This window comes from Clupea harengus, chromosome 12, assembly GCF_900700415.2.
Source record: "Clupea harengus chromosome 12, Ch_v2.0.2, whole genome shotgun sequence".
Classification (NCBI taxonomy): domain Eukaryota; kingdom Metazoa; phylum Chordata; class Actinopteri; order Clupeiformes; family Clupeidae; genus Clupea; species Clupea harengus.
In genome coordinates this window covers 27,420,151-27,437,875 of record NC_045163.1, presented here as the reverse complement: position 1 = coordinate 27,437,875, position 17,725 = coordinate 27,420,151, and the positions used below count along the sequence as shown (strand labels likewise).

Here is a 17,725-nt window from a genome sequence, read left to right as displayed (position 1 = left end):
TGGTTCATGAGGGATTGTGTGGTTTTCATTTCGATTTTACGAAACTAACTTTTGTGAAGCATCCTTCCTTCAACTGACCAAGAATGAAGTACTATGGCCATCTAGTGGCAGTTAAAGGAACTGACCCTATAATTTTCAAGTTTCTTGCCAACTCATCAGTGAAGCACTGCATGAGTACATTCCATACAATTACATGTTATGGTTCTTGTAATAAATGTGGCTTTATTAAAGAATGTAATTTTATGTTAATATCACTTTACTAAACAGCTCAGACATTGTGGTAAAACTGAGAAACATAATGAACGAAGCCATGTTAGAAATCATCAGTCGAGTGTATTTAATCATTTAATATTTTTTGCATTCACAGTTTCACTTGCACAGCGTGGTCAGATTGTGGAAGCCAGGGGTTCAAAGGTCAAAGACGAAATGAATAACCCATCCAAAGCAGTGCAGCCCAAGAGGTACCGATCACACCGAGCTTCTGGGTTCGGGTCTCAGGGGATCCACTTGACATGTAGACCTTACCCGACACTATGTTGTTATGGACAAATGTGTCTGACAAATAAGCCACTGCAATACATGCTCCCGAAATCAAATTTAGAATTATAACGTTCAATCCAATTATGTAATTTTAAGATATTATACTTTTAAACCCACTCAGCGTCCACAACCATGTCAATTTCATGTATTCACACTTTAAAGCAAAATAGCATAACACCTTAAGTGTCATTTCTATGGTATGGATGTAATGCTTTCCCTTCATACCATCAACACCAAATTTGTATTACGGTAAAGATTATCCTTGTTTCTCTAAACAGAATTATTTTAGCATTCAAATTGCTCCTGCAGTTAAACAGACTGTTCCAGCTCTAATGTTTGACTGCATCCGTTACAAATATAAAATTATACAAAAATTGAAACTTTGTAACAAGTAACGCACACTTTGCCATCAACACTTCTTCACAATGAGTGTATAGCTGTCCCATCCGTCATTTTATTTAGGATGTAATTGTCCGACAGTCCACCTGTCTCAGTAAGATCTTGGTGGGTTAATCTTGCATATGTTTCCTCGGTGTTAAACTTCTTAGTTGCGAGTGGCACATAAACACGTGCACAGGATTTTATTGCAATATATTATTAATACCAAAACAAATGCAGACATTGCAGCTGAAACCGAGCAAAGTGCCTCATGTTTGCATAACATATTTAATGTCAGGAAGAGAAGCCAGAAAGACTCAAATTTGCATATATATGTACTGCAGTTCTGTAAGAAAACCCATAATGTTATTCTGATGTGAAGATGTGCATGTATAAAACATTACATATTGAATTGTAAATTGCTCTGCTACAAGGAAGTGACACAAGCATCTAGGGGAAGCCTTAAAGGCAGGATTTTTATGAATTATGAAAAAGTACTGAAAGTTAGCATGGGAAAAGGAAAATGCTGTAAAAATAATCGTACATCATATGACAATAATTAACATTTAAGGAAAAATTCAATTGTGTGAACTGCCATAACAAAAAAATACATCATATTTATTGCCTTTATCATCTTAACAGTCATCCTTTAAACTCTACTTAACTACAGGAAGTTTCTTTTCTTTCCCTCACAACTGCTGTCATTTTTTAAAGACGTAAAAAAAAAAATGGAAGTAGATCTTTAAATCTTGTATGAACTTTGGATTTCTCCTCACATGGTCCAGTTAAGTCTCACTGGCAGGGGATCACTGTGTGTCGTAGTAGTAATCCCTCAACCTTGGCTCCACTACTGCAAAGCCCGGCCTCTCGTCCAGCCTGCACAGAAACACACCACACCACATAGGTTAAGTCATGCTAACAGCTACCAGATGTCACCACTGGGGGGGCGCTTTGAAAGCAGGCGGGGGTTGCAAGTTATAACATTACATCTTTAATTAGAACAGGAAGCAGCTTGTAGGCCAAACCCTATTGCCATTAGAAATAGAAATAGATATAGAAATATTTATTGCCATTGTTTTTGTATACAACAAAATTTGGAGCGCTGCTCCTGTTGGTGCCACAAGGGACAACGTATAACAACAACACAACACTACAATAGCTAAAAAAAGATTAAGAGTACAACAAAGTGTAGTGGTATAGAGTACAGGTGGTCCCCATGAGGTGCGTTGCAAATAAATACAGTAACGTTTTAGTTTTATACACATGAATAAAGCCAATTATTTGATCATCCGGTACAAGTAGTAATTACAAGCAGTACAAGCAGTCATTTCTAGATTAGAAGGGACAATATTGAAGGGTATTGGGCTCCGTGAAGCGCCTCAAGACAATGTTATTGTTTTGGCGCTATATAAATAAAATTGAATTGAATTGAATTAAATTATTGCTGAAATGTAGTGAAGTGCAGTAGCAGTATTTCTTGTTCAGGCTGTGGTGACTGAAATTAATTAAATGTCCTCTGCCCCAACAATGACGGCCATGGACTACGACAAGCGATAATAATAATAATAAAACTTTATTTATATAGCACCTTTCATGCAAAAGAATGCAGCTCAAAGTGCTTTAAACTGCAATAAACAATAAACTGTGGAACTTTATACCTGTACAGTATTTAGTGTTCAGTTTGGACTGACATTCAGTTTCACTGAGAGTACTGAAAGAGGATTAGCTGTAAATTAACTTTTTAAAGTTGGAGCGCTTCCTGTCAACTACTCTGAGAGCATGCGTAGCATCCATAATGACATGCTATCAGGGATGCTACGTATGCATTCATCTTTTTTGTCACAAGTATTTGAGTATGAGGAAGTGTCTTACTTGTATGTCCAGCACTTTTTCATGAGCTCATAAATCTCTGTGGGGCAGTTGGCTGGCGCTTCCAACCTCTGTCCACTCTCGATCATCTGGATGACCTCGTTTCCTTTCATTCCCTGAGAGAGAGAGAGAGAGAAAGATTGAGCCACAGAGAGAGAGAGAGAGAGAGAAAAGTGTTTGGTGCTGGTGTTTGCAGCTGTATGTTTCACGAGTCTGAGGCAGATCTGTGCTACACGGAATTAAAAAAAATGCTCTTAGTAGCCTCATGACATGACACTTATACTGTCATCCATAACATCACCATCTCTATAGCACAGAACATCCCCATCTATATAGCACAGAACATCACCATCTATATAGCACAGAACACTAGAGCACAGAACACAGAACATCACCATCTATATAGCACAGAACATCACCATTTATATAGCACAGAACACAGAACATCGCCATCTCTATAGCACAGAACATCCCCATCTATATAGCACAGAACATCACCATTTATATAGCACAGAACACAGAACATCGCCATCTATAGCACAGAACACAGAACATCACCATCTATATAGCACAGAACACAGAACATCGCCATCTCTATAGCACAGAACAGACACTATATTGCCCAAACGCCCCAAGCTGAAATACTGTATCCTTATGACATGACACTTATACTGTCATTCGCCCTCCCACACATCTGTCCATTCAACCCAATATGGGAATATATATATATATATATATTTGGGGATATATATGTATATATTTGTTTATTATATATATATATGGGAATATATATAATGAACACAGTACCTTGTAGGGTTTCTGGCCATAGGAGTAGGCCTCCCACATGAGGACCCCAAAGCTCCACACGTCACTCTTGCAGGAGAACTTGAAGAAGTTCATGCACTCTGGGGCGTACCACTTGACCGGCCACTTCCCGTGACCTTTGGCCTGGAGGAGAGGAGACGAGAGGAGAGGAGAGAGGAGAGGAGAGGAGAGGAGACATAGCCCGGAAGGGCAGCAGGAGAAATGTTATGGTGACTGTGGTGCTCTGTGCCATCATCATCCTCATCATCATCATCAAATCACCTAGCCTTGTCTCAGGTATTAGCTGTATGTTCTACCCTAGCCTTGTATCAGGTGTTAGCTGTATGTTCTACCCTAGCCTTGTATCAGGTATTAGCTGTATGTTCTACCCTAGCCTTGTCTCATGTGTTAGCTGTATGAGGTGTTAGCTGTATGTTCTACCCTAGCCTTGTATCAGGTATTAGCTGAATGTTCAACCCTAGCCTTGTCTCAGGTATTAGCTGTTTGTTCTACCCTAGCCTTGTCTCAGGTGTTAGCTGTATCAGGTGTTAGCTGTATCATGTGTTAGCTGTATGTTCTACCCTAGCCATGTATCAGGTATTAGCTGTATGTTCTACCCTAGCCTTGTATCAGGTATTAGCTGAATGTTCAACCCTAGCCTTGTCTCAGGTATTAGCTGTTTGTTCTACCCTAGCCTTGTCTCAGGTGTTAGCTGTATCAGGTATTAGCTGTATGAGGTGTTAGCTGTATGTTCAACCCTAGCCTTGTATCAGGTATTAGCTGTATCAGGTGTTAGCTGTATCAGGTGTTAGCGTTATGTTCTACCCTAGCCTTGTCTCATGTGTTAGCGTTATGTTCTACCCTAGCCTTGTCTCAGGTGTTAGCGTTATGTTCTACCCTAGCCTTGTCTCAGGTGTTAGCTGTATGTTCTACCCTAGCCTTGTCTCATGTGTTAGCGTTATGTTCTACCCTAGCCTTGTCTCAGGTATTAGCTGTATGAGGTGTTAGCTGTATGTTCTACCCTAGCCTTGTATGAGGTGTTAGCTGTATCAGGTATTAGCTGTTTGTTCTACCCTAGCCTTGTATCAGGTGTTAGCGTTATGTTCTACCCTAGCCTTGTATGAGGTGTTAGCTGTATCAGGTGTTAGCGTTATGTTCTACCCTAGCCTTGTCTCAGGTGTTAGCTGTATCAGGTGTTAGCTGTATCAGGCGTTAGCTGTATCAGGTGTTAGCTGTATCAGGTGTTAGCTGTATCAGGTGTTAGCGTTATGTTCTACCCTAGCCTTGTATCAGGTGTTAGCTGTATGTTCTACCCTAGCCTTGTATCAGGTGTTAGCTGTATCAGGTGTTAGCTGTATCAGGTGTTAGCGTTATGTTCTACCCTAGCCTTGTCTCATGTGTTAGCTGTTTGTTCTACCCTAGCCTTGTATCAGGCGTTAGCTGTATGTTCTACCCTAGCCTTGTATCAGGTGTTAGCTGTATGTTCTACCCTAGCCTTGTCTCATGTGTTAGCTGTATCAGGTGTTAGCTGTAAATAGTCCTCTACCCCTGTGATGCTCCAGAGGAGGTCATTGGTGCTGATTTATTAGAACGGTTCATTGTGACCCTGCGCTGGCTTTCTGACAGGAACCAACCTTGTAATAGTTCTCCTCCTCTGTGAGGGCCTTGGAGAGGCCGAAGTCGCTGATTTTGGCGTAGTGCTGGGTGACCAGCAGCACGTTTCGGGCAGCCAGGTCCCTGTGGACGAAATTGTGCTCCTCCAAGTACTTCATCCCCATGGAGACCTGGTGCACCAGCTCAGTGATGTTCTTAATGGCGACGCTCAATCTGTGGAGAAGACCCATGGCTGGTTACCCTGATGCCAAATCAATCAGTGAAGACGCACAGATATCATGAATGAATCAGTGTGGACGTATAGATATCATGAAAAGAGGCTCTTTATGCAAAGAGGGCAACAGAACACTGTCCTGATCAGTAATGCTTGCTGTAGTTTATTAATGTGTGGTGTGAATTAGCAACTCACTCCATGGTTAGTTACAGCTGATGAACACATCCAAAAAGTCGTCTGATATGGTCTAAGGAGTGGTCTGAAGTGGTCTAAGGAGTGGTCTGAAGTGGTCTAAGGAGTGGTCTGAAGTGGTCTAAGGAGTTTGAGGTGTTTGCTACTCAAGCTTAATGCAGTTCAAAGGCACATGATCTATTGATGATGACCTATTGATTGATCCATGATTCAGCTACTTATTGATATTTTCAGTCCCTCAGAATACATTTGCGAACATCTGCAGCGAGCTTTCGGATTTCTGTAGTCCATATTTCAACTGGGTGTTAAGTCTACATGTTGGTTCCCTTTAAGAATGATATCTGTCTCAACATGTCTAAAGCGTGAAAGACAAGAAAGACAACAAGAAAACGAAAGAATGAAAGAAAACAAACAAACAACAAAAGGAGGAAAACAACAGAAAATGAAAGAAAGATAGAAAGAAAACCAACCAAAGACAGAAACAGAAAAATAATGAGGGAAATAATAGAAAAATGGAAAAGGACAGAAAGAAAGAAAGAGAGAAAACAAACAAAGGGCAAGAAAGACAACAAGAAAACAAGTAAACACAAACAAAGGGGCTCCCCTTACTTGTGTCTCTGCAGGTACTTGTGCAGCGGGCCCAGGTCTGCCAGCTCCATGACCAGCATGAGGTTCTCCGCATCGCAGATGCCGATCATGCGCACGATGTAGGGGTTGTCCAGCTGCTGCATGACGTTGGCCTCACGCAGCATCTCCTCGTGCACCGCGGCGTTGTTGTCGTTGTTCTTCAGGATCTTCACCGCCACCGGCTTCTTAGTCCTGCAGAGAGACAACAAGGATTAGGGATCCAGCATAGACCCTTCTTAGTCCTGGGGTGACACAGCCAGACAGACAGCAAAGAGACAACAAGGATTACGGATCCAGCATAGACCCTTCTTAATCCTGGGGTGACACAGACAGACACACAGCAGAGAGACAACAAGGATTACGGATCCAGCATAGACCCTTCTTAGTCCTGGGGTGACACAGCCAGACAGACAGCAAAGACACAAAAACAAGGATTAGGGATCCAGCATAGACCCTTCTTAGTCCTGGGGTGACACAGCCAGACACACAGCAAAGAGACAACAAGGATTACGGATCCAGCATAGACCCTTCTTAGTCCTGGGGTGACACAGACAGACACACAGCAAAGAGACAACAAGGATTACGGATCCAGCATAGACCCTTCTTAGTCCTGGGGTGACACAGCCAGACACACAGCAAAGAGACAACAAGGATTACGGATCCAGCATAGACCCTTCCCTACATGAGGTCTTTGCTTAGCACAGGAATGCAGGAGGGTAGGATCATGACTGCCGTGTAGTCCTCCTCTGGACAATATTGGAAGAATTTTTCTAATCCCAATGTATTAAGTTCACTGTATTCAAGCCTTCATGACATGCAGGGCCCATTTGTATAGTTGTGTTACAGTTATTATCATCTCTTTCACATAAATTCTATACTGACAGTTTTTTTTTCAATTACAGGTTAGCTATTTATCTTTTTTGTGTGTGTATGTATGGGTATGTGTTGGAAATGAAGTGGTTGAGTGATTCTGATTGATTTGTACTAAATCCCCATTCTTTTAGCAGATGGCCTCTGTGGTTCTCTAGGGTTTAGGCTCGTCAGGGTAAATGACTGGGGGAGATCCAGGTTCATGGCGTCAGACGCACTTCCTCATCGTGTATATGCCCTTCATAACGGTGCCGAAGTTCCCCAGAACCCAGTTCGCTGTCCTCCAGGAAGAGCTGACTTCGTTCCACGTGGGTCTTCCGCAGCTCGTCCGGGTCTGCATACGGACTCTCATACACCTCCGTGTCCATGGGCATGGCATCTGGGAGATGGGGGGGGCATGATAGAGGGAGTGTGTGTGAGAGAGAGAGAGAGAGAGAGAGAGAAAGAAGGAGAATGAGAGAGGGGAGGGGAAGAAAGACAGCAAAGAGTCAAGGAGGAGAGATAAAGATGAGAGGCAGATAGAGTAAAGAAAGAAGAGGAGAGGGAGAGAGGGAGAGAGGGAGAGGGGAGAGAGGGAGGAGAAAGAGAGAGGGAGAGAGGGAGGAGGAAGAGAGAGGGGAGAGAGGGAGGAGGAAGAGAGAGGGAGGAGAAAGAAAGAGGGGAGAGAGGGAGGAGAAAGAGAGAGGGGTGAGAGGGAGGGGGAGAGAAAGAGAGAGGGAGAGAGACAGAAGGGAGAGAAAGGAGAAAGAGAGAGGGGAGAGAGGGAGGAGGAAGAGGGAGGGAGGGAAGAGAGGGAGGAGAAAGAGAGAGGGAGAGAGACAGAAGGGAGAGAGAGGAGAAAGAGAGAGAGGAGCGATGAAGGACAGGAGAGAGGGAGGACACTTATGTGATGCAGTCTATTACTATGCATTGCATCATACATTTTTTATGATTGTGCATTTTCCATTTTCTCCTCATCAGCACCTCAAGTAAGCCGTGAAAATATGGTCTTAAAACAAACAGTTGCTCTCACCAGTTGTATTTGGGACCCTAGTTTCATAAGTATTGTGATTTGGTACTGAGTCTGTTGTTTTGCTACGAGAGGCGTTTCCATTCTGGGGAATTAAAACAGTAGATTAGCTGAGATGATAAAGAAGAACACAACACAAACACACACACACACACACACACACACACACACACACACACACACACAGACATAACACACACACATAGACACACACACACAAACATAACACAAACACAAACATTAACACAAACACAAACAAACACAAACTAAATGGAAATATTCAGCTTGTTCAGGTTCAGAAAGTGAAAGTGTCTCTAAATCTGGTCACGTCCGGAAGAGGAGTCACACTAGATACAGGCACAGGCACTGTGAAATGACTTTGACTTTCTGAACCTAGAAACCATCATCCTTTTGCAACACACACACACACACACACACATATATATAGATAAAGATATAGATATATATGCACAGTGCACACACTGAGGGTCAAATCGGCTTCAATGCAACCTGAAAGACCACACGAACCCAAAACACACACACACATCAGGTTGCATCTCTTTGGAAATAGTCCAGGTTTCCTTCATGGCCACCCTGTATTGATGTCTCAGACAGAGATTTGAATTGAATTCAACTGATTCGATAAGGTCCTGAATCAGTCCGTTGTTCTATACAGCAGTGCTACGAGGAAGACTGACGGGTGAAAACAGTGTTGACGTTTTTCATCCAGTTATGTCAGGGCTGATCATGAAGGAAAGCAGCCTCTGTATCACTCTCAGGGGAAGGAGAGGGTCAAAGGTCGAGGGTCAAGGGTCGAGGGTCAAACATGAGACAGGGTGGAGAGGGAGGGGGTGAAGAGACTGGGCACACACAAGCAGAGTTTCACTCGTTAGCGTCCTTCGATTCAGGAAATGTTACTTGATAAGAAAAGTAAGTTGCAGTTCAAAGGTGAATCGAAATGCCAACAGATTTTCTCAGATGACTGTCCGTTACGATGCAGTCTTAGAAATGACAACATTTAGATACAATTTGATTGGTATTTTTAATAATTGTATTCTCTAAGGTGTGAAACCAGATTTTGCACTACACAAGTCCAGTCATGTGATTCATCTGTCTGTTGAAAACGAACTCTGCACGGGGGGGGTGGTGGGAGTCTATTGATGTTTGTGTATTATGCATTAATAAACAATAATAAGATCATAAGGACATTATTGTACTTAATTATGGTTGGCCGTTGAACCATTTATTGACATTGTCCTGCATTGTCCTAAGTTTCTTCTACACTTTGTATCGTGCCTTCAACAGGGTAAGCACTACCACAGACCACCAGAGGGCAGTAGTGTCTAAACAGTGGTTTGTGATAGGGCACAAAAAGGAGGAAGTGAGCTATTGTGGAAACGGCAACATCCTGTGGGTAAGCAAAATCATGAAGGGACAGGGTTTGGCCTCTGTGAACTTCTCTAGACTATCTGTGATCTACAGTGACTCCTGTGGGTGGTTTTACTGGAAGGGATGAACTATTCTTTATCTCTTTAGATCATAGAGCTCACAGCAGCACTGTGCCAGCGTGTTATCATATTAGTTATAGTCTTTCAAATTCAACACAGTAAAGAAAAGAAAATCTCTTTCAGATGATGTAAATGCAAAGGACAATGCCGCTCTCGTGAGTCACCTTTCATAACTGCAGGTTATTACAGTCATGGTTGGCGGTTAAGTGAAGACTTGAGCAATTATGTCAAACACTACATAAATATAATTTTTGTCACTATGGTACTAGACATCTTCCAAACTACCCTTTTTACAGTTCTGTCTAACACGTTCTCTCTGTCAGTAGAGAAACTAGACGTCCCCTCTGAAGGCTAACATACACGGCATGTGTTAGCAGACCAGGACGAGGTGCTAAAGACAGGCACCCCAGAGGAGTTATAGACAGGCACCCCAGAGGTGAAAGGCTGTGTCATCATACTCATCATAAATGCATGACCCTCAAAATTGACCACTCCCATTACAGAGGCACCCCCCACCTCATATGCCGTCTTAGAAAGGGCCTCCATAACAGCTTCATGCCTCTGCAACCTTTGCTACAAAGTACTTACTACCTCCAATAACAAACTGTAAGTTCAAAGCAGAATCATTTATGAACGCATTAATGGGAGTAAAAAGGATGATGATTAATGGAAAGATGAAAGACAGAGAGTTGGCAACCCCACACGTATGTTAGTGGCTCAAATCACACCAGTTCTGGTAAGAACCCCACAGCATACGTGGTGAGTTAGTGAATGGACCGAAACCCCACAGCATACGTGGTGAGTTAGTGAATGCACCGTGCTGCTGCACTGCTGATGAGAGAGACAGAGAGAGACAGGAGAGGGGGGTGGTGTGGTAGTTAGTGCACCTTTTTGGAGCCAGGTTTGGGGAAGGAGTAGGATTTGATTCTGGAGAGAATTCCAGCTGTGGCTCCCCCCGGCTAAAAACCACAAGTTTGAAAGAAGGTTATTTGTTTTAGTCCATTCGGACTTCATGTCACATTTACCAAGATTGTGATTGTGCATGTTAAGTAAGAGGATGTTAGTTCATTCTGTTATGGTTTGTCCATCATCGTCACATTTCATGCTTAGGTTTGAGTCATAGACTCGTAAACAGAGGTGATATTGCCCTTGTAGTTACACTAATGATCTGTCTATCTAGTTGAGTCATGAGTGCACACCATATAAAGACAACATAATCCTGCTTTTTGCTCGTCACTGAATGACTGTAAGAGCCGTCTCCTCATGGCTGTGTGGGCCACTATCACTGGTACTTCCTGTCATGTGATCACAATAGACTCACTGTCATCACACTTGCAACACTTAAATGGGGGAAGGGGAGTTTGTCGGTCTGTTACATTATTAAGTATTACGAGAAGCCAATATCCCACATGCATGTGATTCCAGGAACAATAAGAGGGCTTTTTTTTCTGAGCACAGGAAGTTGATAAGCACACATTTGTTTGGAGATAGAATTGCTTCCATGTTTCTTGACGGTGGTGAAGAGAAGGGAAGTGTGATAATGTTGACTTTGCCGCTGACACCAAAACACCATACAGGCTCATCTGAGGGAACTGACTGAAAGGGTTCATGATTAATAGGCTGTTTATGGCTGTGTTGTAAACGTGTCAATACAGCAGAGTAGAGAGAATTTATCACAGTCAAACAGCACAGCCATATCGCTGCAAGGCCTCACTGTTTACAACTGAGCTCACGTGACGCATGACAACTATCCGTTGTTTTGTCAGGCTTGTGTTATAAATGCTGACTGTGCCAGGTCATAAATGGTTAATTAAAGTGTCAGAGAATATGACCCATGGCCTCTTAACAAACTTCTGAAAGAGGATGGGTGGTGGGATTTATGTGGAGTTATTGAGTAACAACCGAATACCCCTTCTTTACTGTACCAAACATCTCAAAAGAGAGTGGCAGGCGTACCTTTAAATTTAAAACGCCCCTTCAGACTGGAATAGCCTACCAGGGTCTCTAAGATCTATCACTTCTTTGCACTCCTTTAAAATATCCCTTTATAATCACTTACAAGCAAATTGTTGCTGTCAATGTTTTGCTCATGTTTGACTGGACTTTTCTTTCTTTTTTCTTTCTTTTTTATTTATGAATAAATACTGTATGTGTGTATGGGTGAAGGTTTGTGTATATGTGTGCATATATATGTATGTGTATGTGTATATATGCCTCTCAATAATGCGATATGTATTCAATAGGGAGTCGGTGGGGTGGGTGAGGTCTGGGAGAGGGGGAACTTGAGCGAGTTTGAATGTGCATGTATTTGTCTTTGTCTTGTGTCTTGAGGACCCCCTCGAAAACGAGATGCTGCATCTCAAGGGGTTATCCTCCAAACAAAAAATTTCAAATTTCAAAAAACAAACTAAAATCACTCAACAAATCAAATATACGATGCAAGGCAGACGAAAAGGGGCTTTTCAGCAGCGGTGGTGAAGCCAGGTCCCTGGTGAGAAACCTGTCCGTCCCCCTGCTGCGCGCTGCCTGGGAATCCCCTCAAAAGCAGAAGACCTCTCCCAGGGCTCTGCTAGCAGAATCTTCTGTTGGTTCATTTCTAGTATCTCATTTCTAATTGTCTAGTATCTCATTTCTAATTGTCTAGTATCTAATTTCTAATTGTCTAGTATCTAATTTCTAATTGTCTAGTATCTAATTTCTCATTTCTAGTATCTAATTTCGAATTGTCTAGTATCTAATTTCTCATTTCTAGCATCTAATTTCTCATTTCTAGTATCTAATTTCTCATTGTCTAGTATCTAATTTCTAATTGTCTAGTATCTAATTTCTAATTGTCTAGTATCTAATTTCTCATTTCTAGCATCTAATTTCTCATTTCTAGTATCTAATTTCGAATTGTCTAGTATCTAATTTCTCATTTCTAGCATCTAATTTCTCATTTCTAGTATCTAATTTCGAATTGTCTAGTATCTAATTTCTCATTTCTAGCATCTAATTTCGAATTTACTAGTATCTAATTTCTCATTTCTAGCATCTAATTTCTAATTGTCTAGTATCTAATTTCTAATTGTCTAGTATCTAATTTCTCATTTCAAGTATCTCATTTCTAATTGTCTAGTTATCATGCATTGTGACTTTGGCCTGTGAGTGACAAAATGTGACAGGTTTGAGTTGCAATTCTGATATTCTCAAAATAAAGGGGATCTTGTGTAAGTGTGGACGATATTTTAAGCCCTGGCTTGCGGTCTATGAATTTGCTGCGTAACATTTTTGGGATTGTCTTAGTGCATCCAATTAGCCCTTGGAATGAATGCCTTCGAGCAGGGTGTTTCACACTGGATTGGCTGGATAAAGGTGTTTTATTTCTGCTTCTCGCCGCCCTTTCTGGCAATTTAACACATTTTGGAAATAGACTGTCACTTACCACAGGATGGTTGCGTGGTAGAGAAGGTCGGCCTATATCTGCATAGCAATGACAAACATGTTCATTAACACAGGACTAAACTATGGCGATGTATCCATCCACCTGACACTCTTTGGCCCTAGTTTATGTGCCATAGTCTTTATCCTTCACTAATTCATAAGCAGAGTTTACATGCTGTTGCCAGTACTTGGGGTTCAGGTCAGGATTAGGTTTAGGAAAGTGGTATTGTATAATACAATGTATAGAAATGATGGCAGTACAATCAGCTACTTATAATATCATCCCTCCACCCATCCATCCATCCATCCATCCATCCATCCATCCATCCACCTATCTATCTATTCATCCACCCATCCAACCATCTATCTATTCATCCATCCATTCATCCACCCAATCATTTGTCTACCCATAAATCTATCTGTCAAACCCTCCGTCTGCTCATCTAACCTCTAACCTCTAACCTCTAACCTCTAACCTCACCACAGTGCACTGCCTCATGCTATCAAACTGATGAATCTGCCCCCTTCCTCTTGCGAGAAGCTTATGTGTGTATTATTATTTAATTTTTTCTCCTTTTATTTTCTTATTTTTTGTTAAATCGTTTGTCTTTGTCTTTTTATCATTAATACGTAATATGTGTGTCATGTTGGTACATGCTTGTACCTCAACTGTCTAAAAGTTAACAGTGTGTTAAAAATCAATAGATATTTGAAAAAAAAAAATCTGCCCCTTTCCATTCATTCTTCTGTGCAACTCTCTGTAAATCACCATTAACCCACTGGAATCATCTATCAATCATCTATCAATCCATCTATCCATCTGGAGAAATCATCGTGTTTTAACACCAATACCCCTGTGCTTCCATTCATCATCAGCTCATAACTCTACTCATTTAAGACTTATAGTGGCCCTTACAACCATCTATCCACCCATCCATCCATCCATCCATCCCTCAACCCATCCATCCCTCAACCCATCCATCCCTCCATCCCTCAACCCATCCATCCATCCCTCAACCCATCCATCCCTCAACCCATCCATCCATCCATCCCTCAACCCATCCATCCATCCATCCATCCATCCATTCCTCCATCCATCCATCCACCCATTCCATCCCTCTCTCCCCAGACTGCGCTGAGAGACACTGATGTACCGTTGGACGCTCCCTCTGGCCGGGTGCAGGGCTCGGTGAGGACTCGCAGGAGCCCGTCCGGCTTGTAGGAGTAGTGCTCCACCAGCTGCAGCAGACAGGGGGAGACACACACAACACACACTTCACAAACACTTATACACACTTCACAAACACTTATACACACTGTGTGCTGTTTTAACAACACACTTCACAAACACTTATACACACGGTGTGCTGTTTTAACACTCTTCACAAACACTTATACACACTTCACAAACACTTATACACACTGTGTGCTGTTTTAACAACACACTTCACAAACACTTATACACACGGTGTGCTGTTTTAACAACACACTTCACAAATACTTATACACACTGTGTGCTGTTTTAACAACACACTTCACAAACACTTATACACACGATGTGCTGTTTTAACAACACACTTCACAAACACTTATACACACGGTGTGCTGTTTTAACAACACACTTCACAAATACTTATACACACTGTGTGCTGTTTTAACAACACACTTCACAAACACTTATACACACGGTGGGCTGTTTTAACAACACACTTCACAAACACTTATACACACGGTGTGCTGTTTTAACAACACACTTCACAAATACTTATACACACTGTGTGCTGTTTTAACAACACACTTCACAAACACTTATACACACGGTGTGCTGTTTTAACAACACACTTCACAAACACTTATACACACGGTGTGCTGTTTTAACAACACACTTCACAAACACTTATACACACTGTGTGCTGTTTTAACACACTTCACAAACACTCATACACACGGTGTGCTGTTTTAACAACACACTTCACAAACACTTACACACACTGTGTGCTGTTTTAACACACTTCACAAACACTTACACACACTTCACAAACACTTATACACATTGTGTGTGGTTTTAACACACTTCACAAACACTTACACACACTTCACAAACACTTATACACATTGTGTGCTGTTTTAACACACTTCACAAACACTTACACACACGGTGTGCTGTTTTAACAACACACTTCACAAACACTTATACACATGGATTTAATATCCTATTAGTATAAATTCTCAACAAGGAAAGTAGATCATGGATGTGATGAGCAAAGTAGGATTTATAAATGTCATCATTTGTAATAATAAAGTATAGATTTTGTCCATCAGATAAAAACCATTCACTCACTGCACACAAATTCTAATTCCAAAATCTCATTCTAATTAGAAATTCGAATTAAAGTAATTCTAAGCACTCCTCTGCACTCCTCTAAGCACTCCTCTAAGCACTCCTCTAAGCACTCCTCTGCACTCCTCTAAGCACTCCTCTAAGCACTCCTCTGAGCACTCCTCTAAGCACTCCTCTGCACTCCTCTAAGCACTCCTCTAAGCACTCCTCTGAGCACTCCTCTAAGCACTCCTCTGCACTCCTCTAAGCACTCCTCTAAGCACTCCTCTAAGCCCTCCTCTGCACTCCTCTAAGCACTCCTCTGCACTCCTCTAAGCACTCCTCTAAGCACTCCTCTAAGCACTCCTCTGAGCACTCCTCTAAGCACTCCTCTGCACTCCTCTAAGCACTCCTCTAAGCACTCCTCTGAGCACTCCTCTAAGCACTCCTCTGCACTCCTCTAAGCACTCCTCTAAGCACTCCTCTAAGCACTCCTCTGCACTCCTCTAAGCACTCCTCTGCACTCCTCTAAGCACTCCTCTGCACTCCTCTAAGCACTCCTCTAAGCACTCCTCTGCACTCCTCTAAGCACTCCTCTAAGCACTCCTCTGCACTCCTCTAAGCACTCCTCTGCACTCCTCTAAGCACTCCTCTGCACTCCTCTAAGCACTCCTCTGCACTCCTCTAAGCACTCCTCTTGCACTCCTCTAAGCACTCCTCTAAGCACTCCTCTAAGCACTCCTCTGCACTGCACTCCTCTAAGCACTCCTCTAAGCACTCCTCTAAGCACTCCTCTAAGCACTCCTCTGCACTCCTCTAAGCACTCCTCTAAGCACTCCTCTGCACTCCTCTAAGCACTCCTCTGCACTCCTCTGCACTCCTCTAAGCACTCCTCTGCACTCCTCTAAGCACTCCTCTAAGCACTCCTCTAAGCACTCCTCTGATGGGGAGACTGGTTCAGCCTGTTACCTGCCACAAGGTGTCAAACTTCTTGCCGTCCGGAATGGAGAGTTTCCCAGCCTTGTCCTTATCGATGCGGTAGTGCATCACCTGGCCATCGTGGAGGAGGCAGAGGGCGTAGGAGCCGTTGGTGTCGCGCTGACGGATCCTGGATGGAGGAGAGGACCAGATGGAGGCAGGTGGGTGCCGGTCGAATGGAACGAGATCACTTAGATTTACTCTGCAGTACTGTGCACCAACAGTAGATGGCAGTGTTTAGTTTGACAGTGTGAGTACAGTGTATGCAGACAGAATGTGTAGGTTTGATGGAGTTATAGATATTTTACTAAAGGGAGTGGACTTTTCTTTTTCTTCACTGACAAGTGGACTTTTCTATTCAAAATACAAATAGCGTTAGGAAGTACATGTTGAGCAATGCATTCTCAGCACTGTTTTAGTTTCCACACACTCACCTAGAGAGTCGTACAAAAACTCTTTTAACGCTTTCTTCAACCAATGAGAATGTTAACATGATACAGACACATCATTAAAAAGGTGGGCAAGGAAAGCAAACAAGCAAACAAGACAGAAATCTGAAATCTGAAATCATCCCCCCTCCATCATGCTCTTTTTGCACAGTGTGATTTCTGTTTTCAGATTTGACAGTGGAACAGTCACGCTGTGTCCCCCGTAAAACCATAAGCTATTTTCCCACCCCCTACACTCCCTCATGGTCACTGCAGGAAGTGCTTTGCATGTGCGCACACGGAAACCACAGGCTGCCTCTGAAACTCAAACGGCAGCACAGTCACTAAAGCCCAAAACTCAACTGGAAGCGCACTCACTAAAGCCCAAAACTCAAACAGCCACGAGTCACTAAAGCCCAAAACTCAAACAGCCACGAGTCACTAAAGTCCAAAACTCAACTGGAAGCGCAGTCACTAAAGCCCAAAACTCAACTGGAAGCGCACTCACTAAAGCCCAAAACTCAACTGGAAGCGCAGTCACTAAAGCCCAAAACTCAACTGGAAGCGCACTCACTAAAGCCCAAAACTCAACTGGAAGCGCACTCACTAAAGCCCAAAACTCAACTGGAAGCGCAGTCACTAAAGCCCAAAACTCAACTGGAAGCGCACTCACTAAAGCCCAAAACTCAACTGGAAGCGCACTCACTAAAGCCCAAAACTCAACTGGAAGCGCACTCACTAAAGCCCAAAACTCAAACAGCCACGAGTCACTAAAGCCCAAAACTCAAACAGCAGCGCAGTCACTAAAGCCCAAAACTCAACTGTAAGCCCAGTCACTAAAGCCCAAAACTCAACTGTAAGCCCAGTCACTAAAGCCCAAAACTCAACTGTAAGCCCAGTCACTAAAGCCCAAAACTCAAACAGCCACGAGTCACTAAAGCCCAAAACTCA

At 42.6% G+C, this 17,725-nt stretch overlaps 1 protein-coding gene and 1 long non-coding RNA gene across 2 annotated transcripts in view; one reads left to right on the top strand and one right to left on the bottom strand.

Moving 5' to 3' along the window:
* Window positions 1-313: 313 nt before the first annotated feature.
* The window catches only part of syk (spleen tyrosine kinase), a 32,920-nt gene continuing 15,508 nt past the window's right edge, over window positions 314-17,725 (bottom strand). The window contains 12 exon segments of the mRNA XM_031577394.2: window positions 314-1,794; window positions 2,791-2,903; window positions 3,595-3,735; window positions 5,226-5,418; window positions 6,221-6,430; window positions 7,327-7,370; window positions 7,372-7,487; window positions 8,121-8,202; window positions 10,513-10,584; window positions 13,050-13,087; window positions 14,203-14,287; window positions 16,338-16,476. Coding sequence (XP_031433254.1) covers window positions 1,725-1,794; window positions 2,791-2,903; window positions 3,595-3,735; window positions 5,226-5,418; window positions 6,221-6,430; window positions 7,327-7,370; window positions 7,372-7,487; window positions 8,121-8,202; window positions 10,513-10,584; window positions 13,050-13,087; window positions 14,203-14,287; window positions 16,338-16,476 — 1,303 coding nt within the window. The 3' untranslated portion in view covers window positions 314-1,724.
* On the top strand, window positions 3,788-5,207 carry LOC116222772. Its single transcript, XR_004164777.1, has 4 exons — window positions 3,788-4,012; window positions 4,469-4,644; window positions 4,717-4,732; window positions 4,885-5,207. It is a non-coding gene; the product is annotated as an uncharacterized LOC116222772 (long non-coding RNA).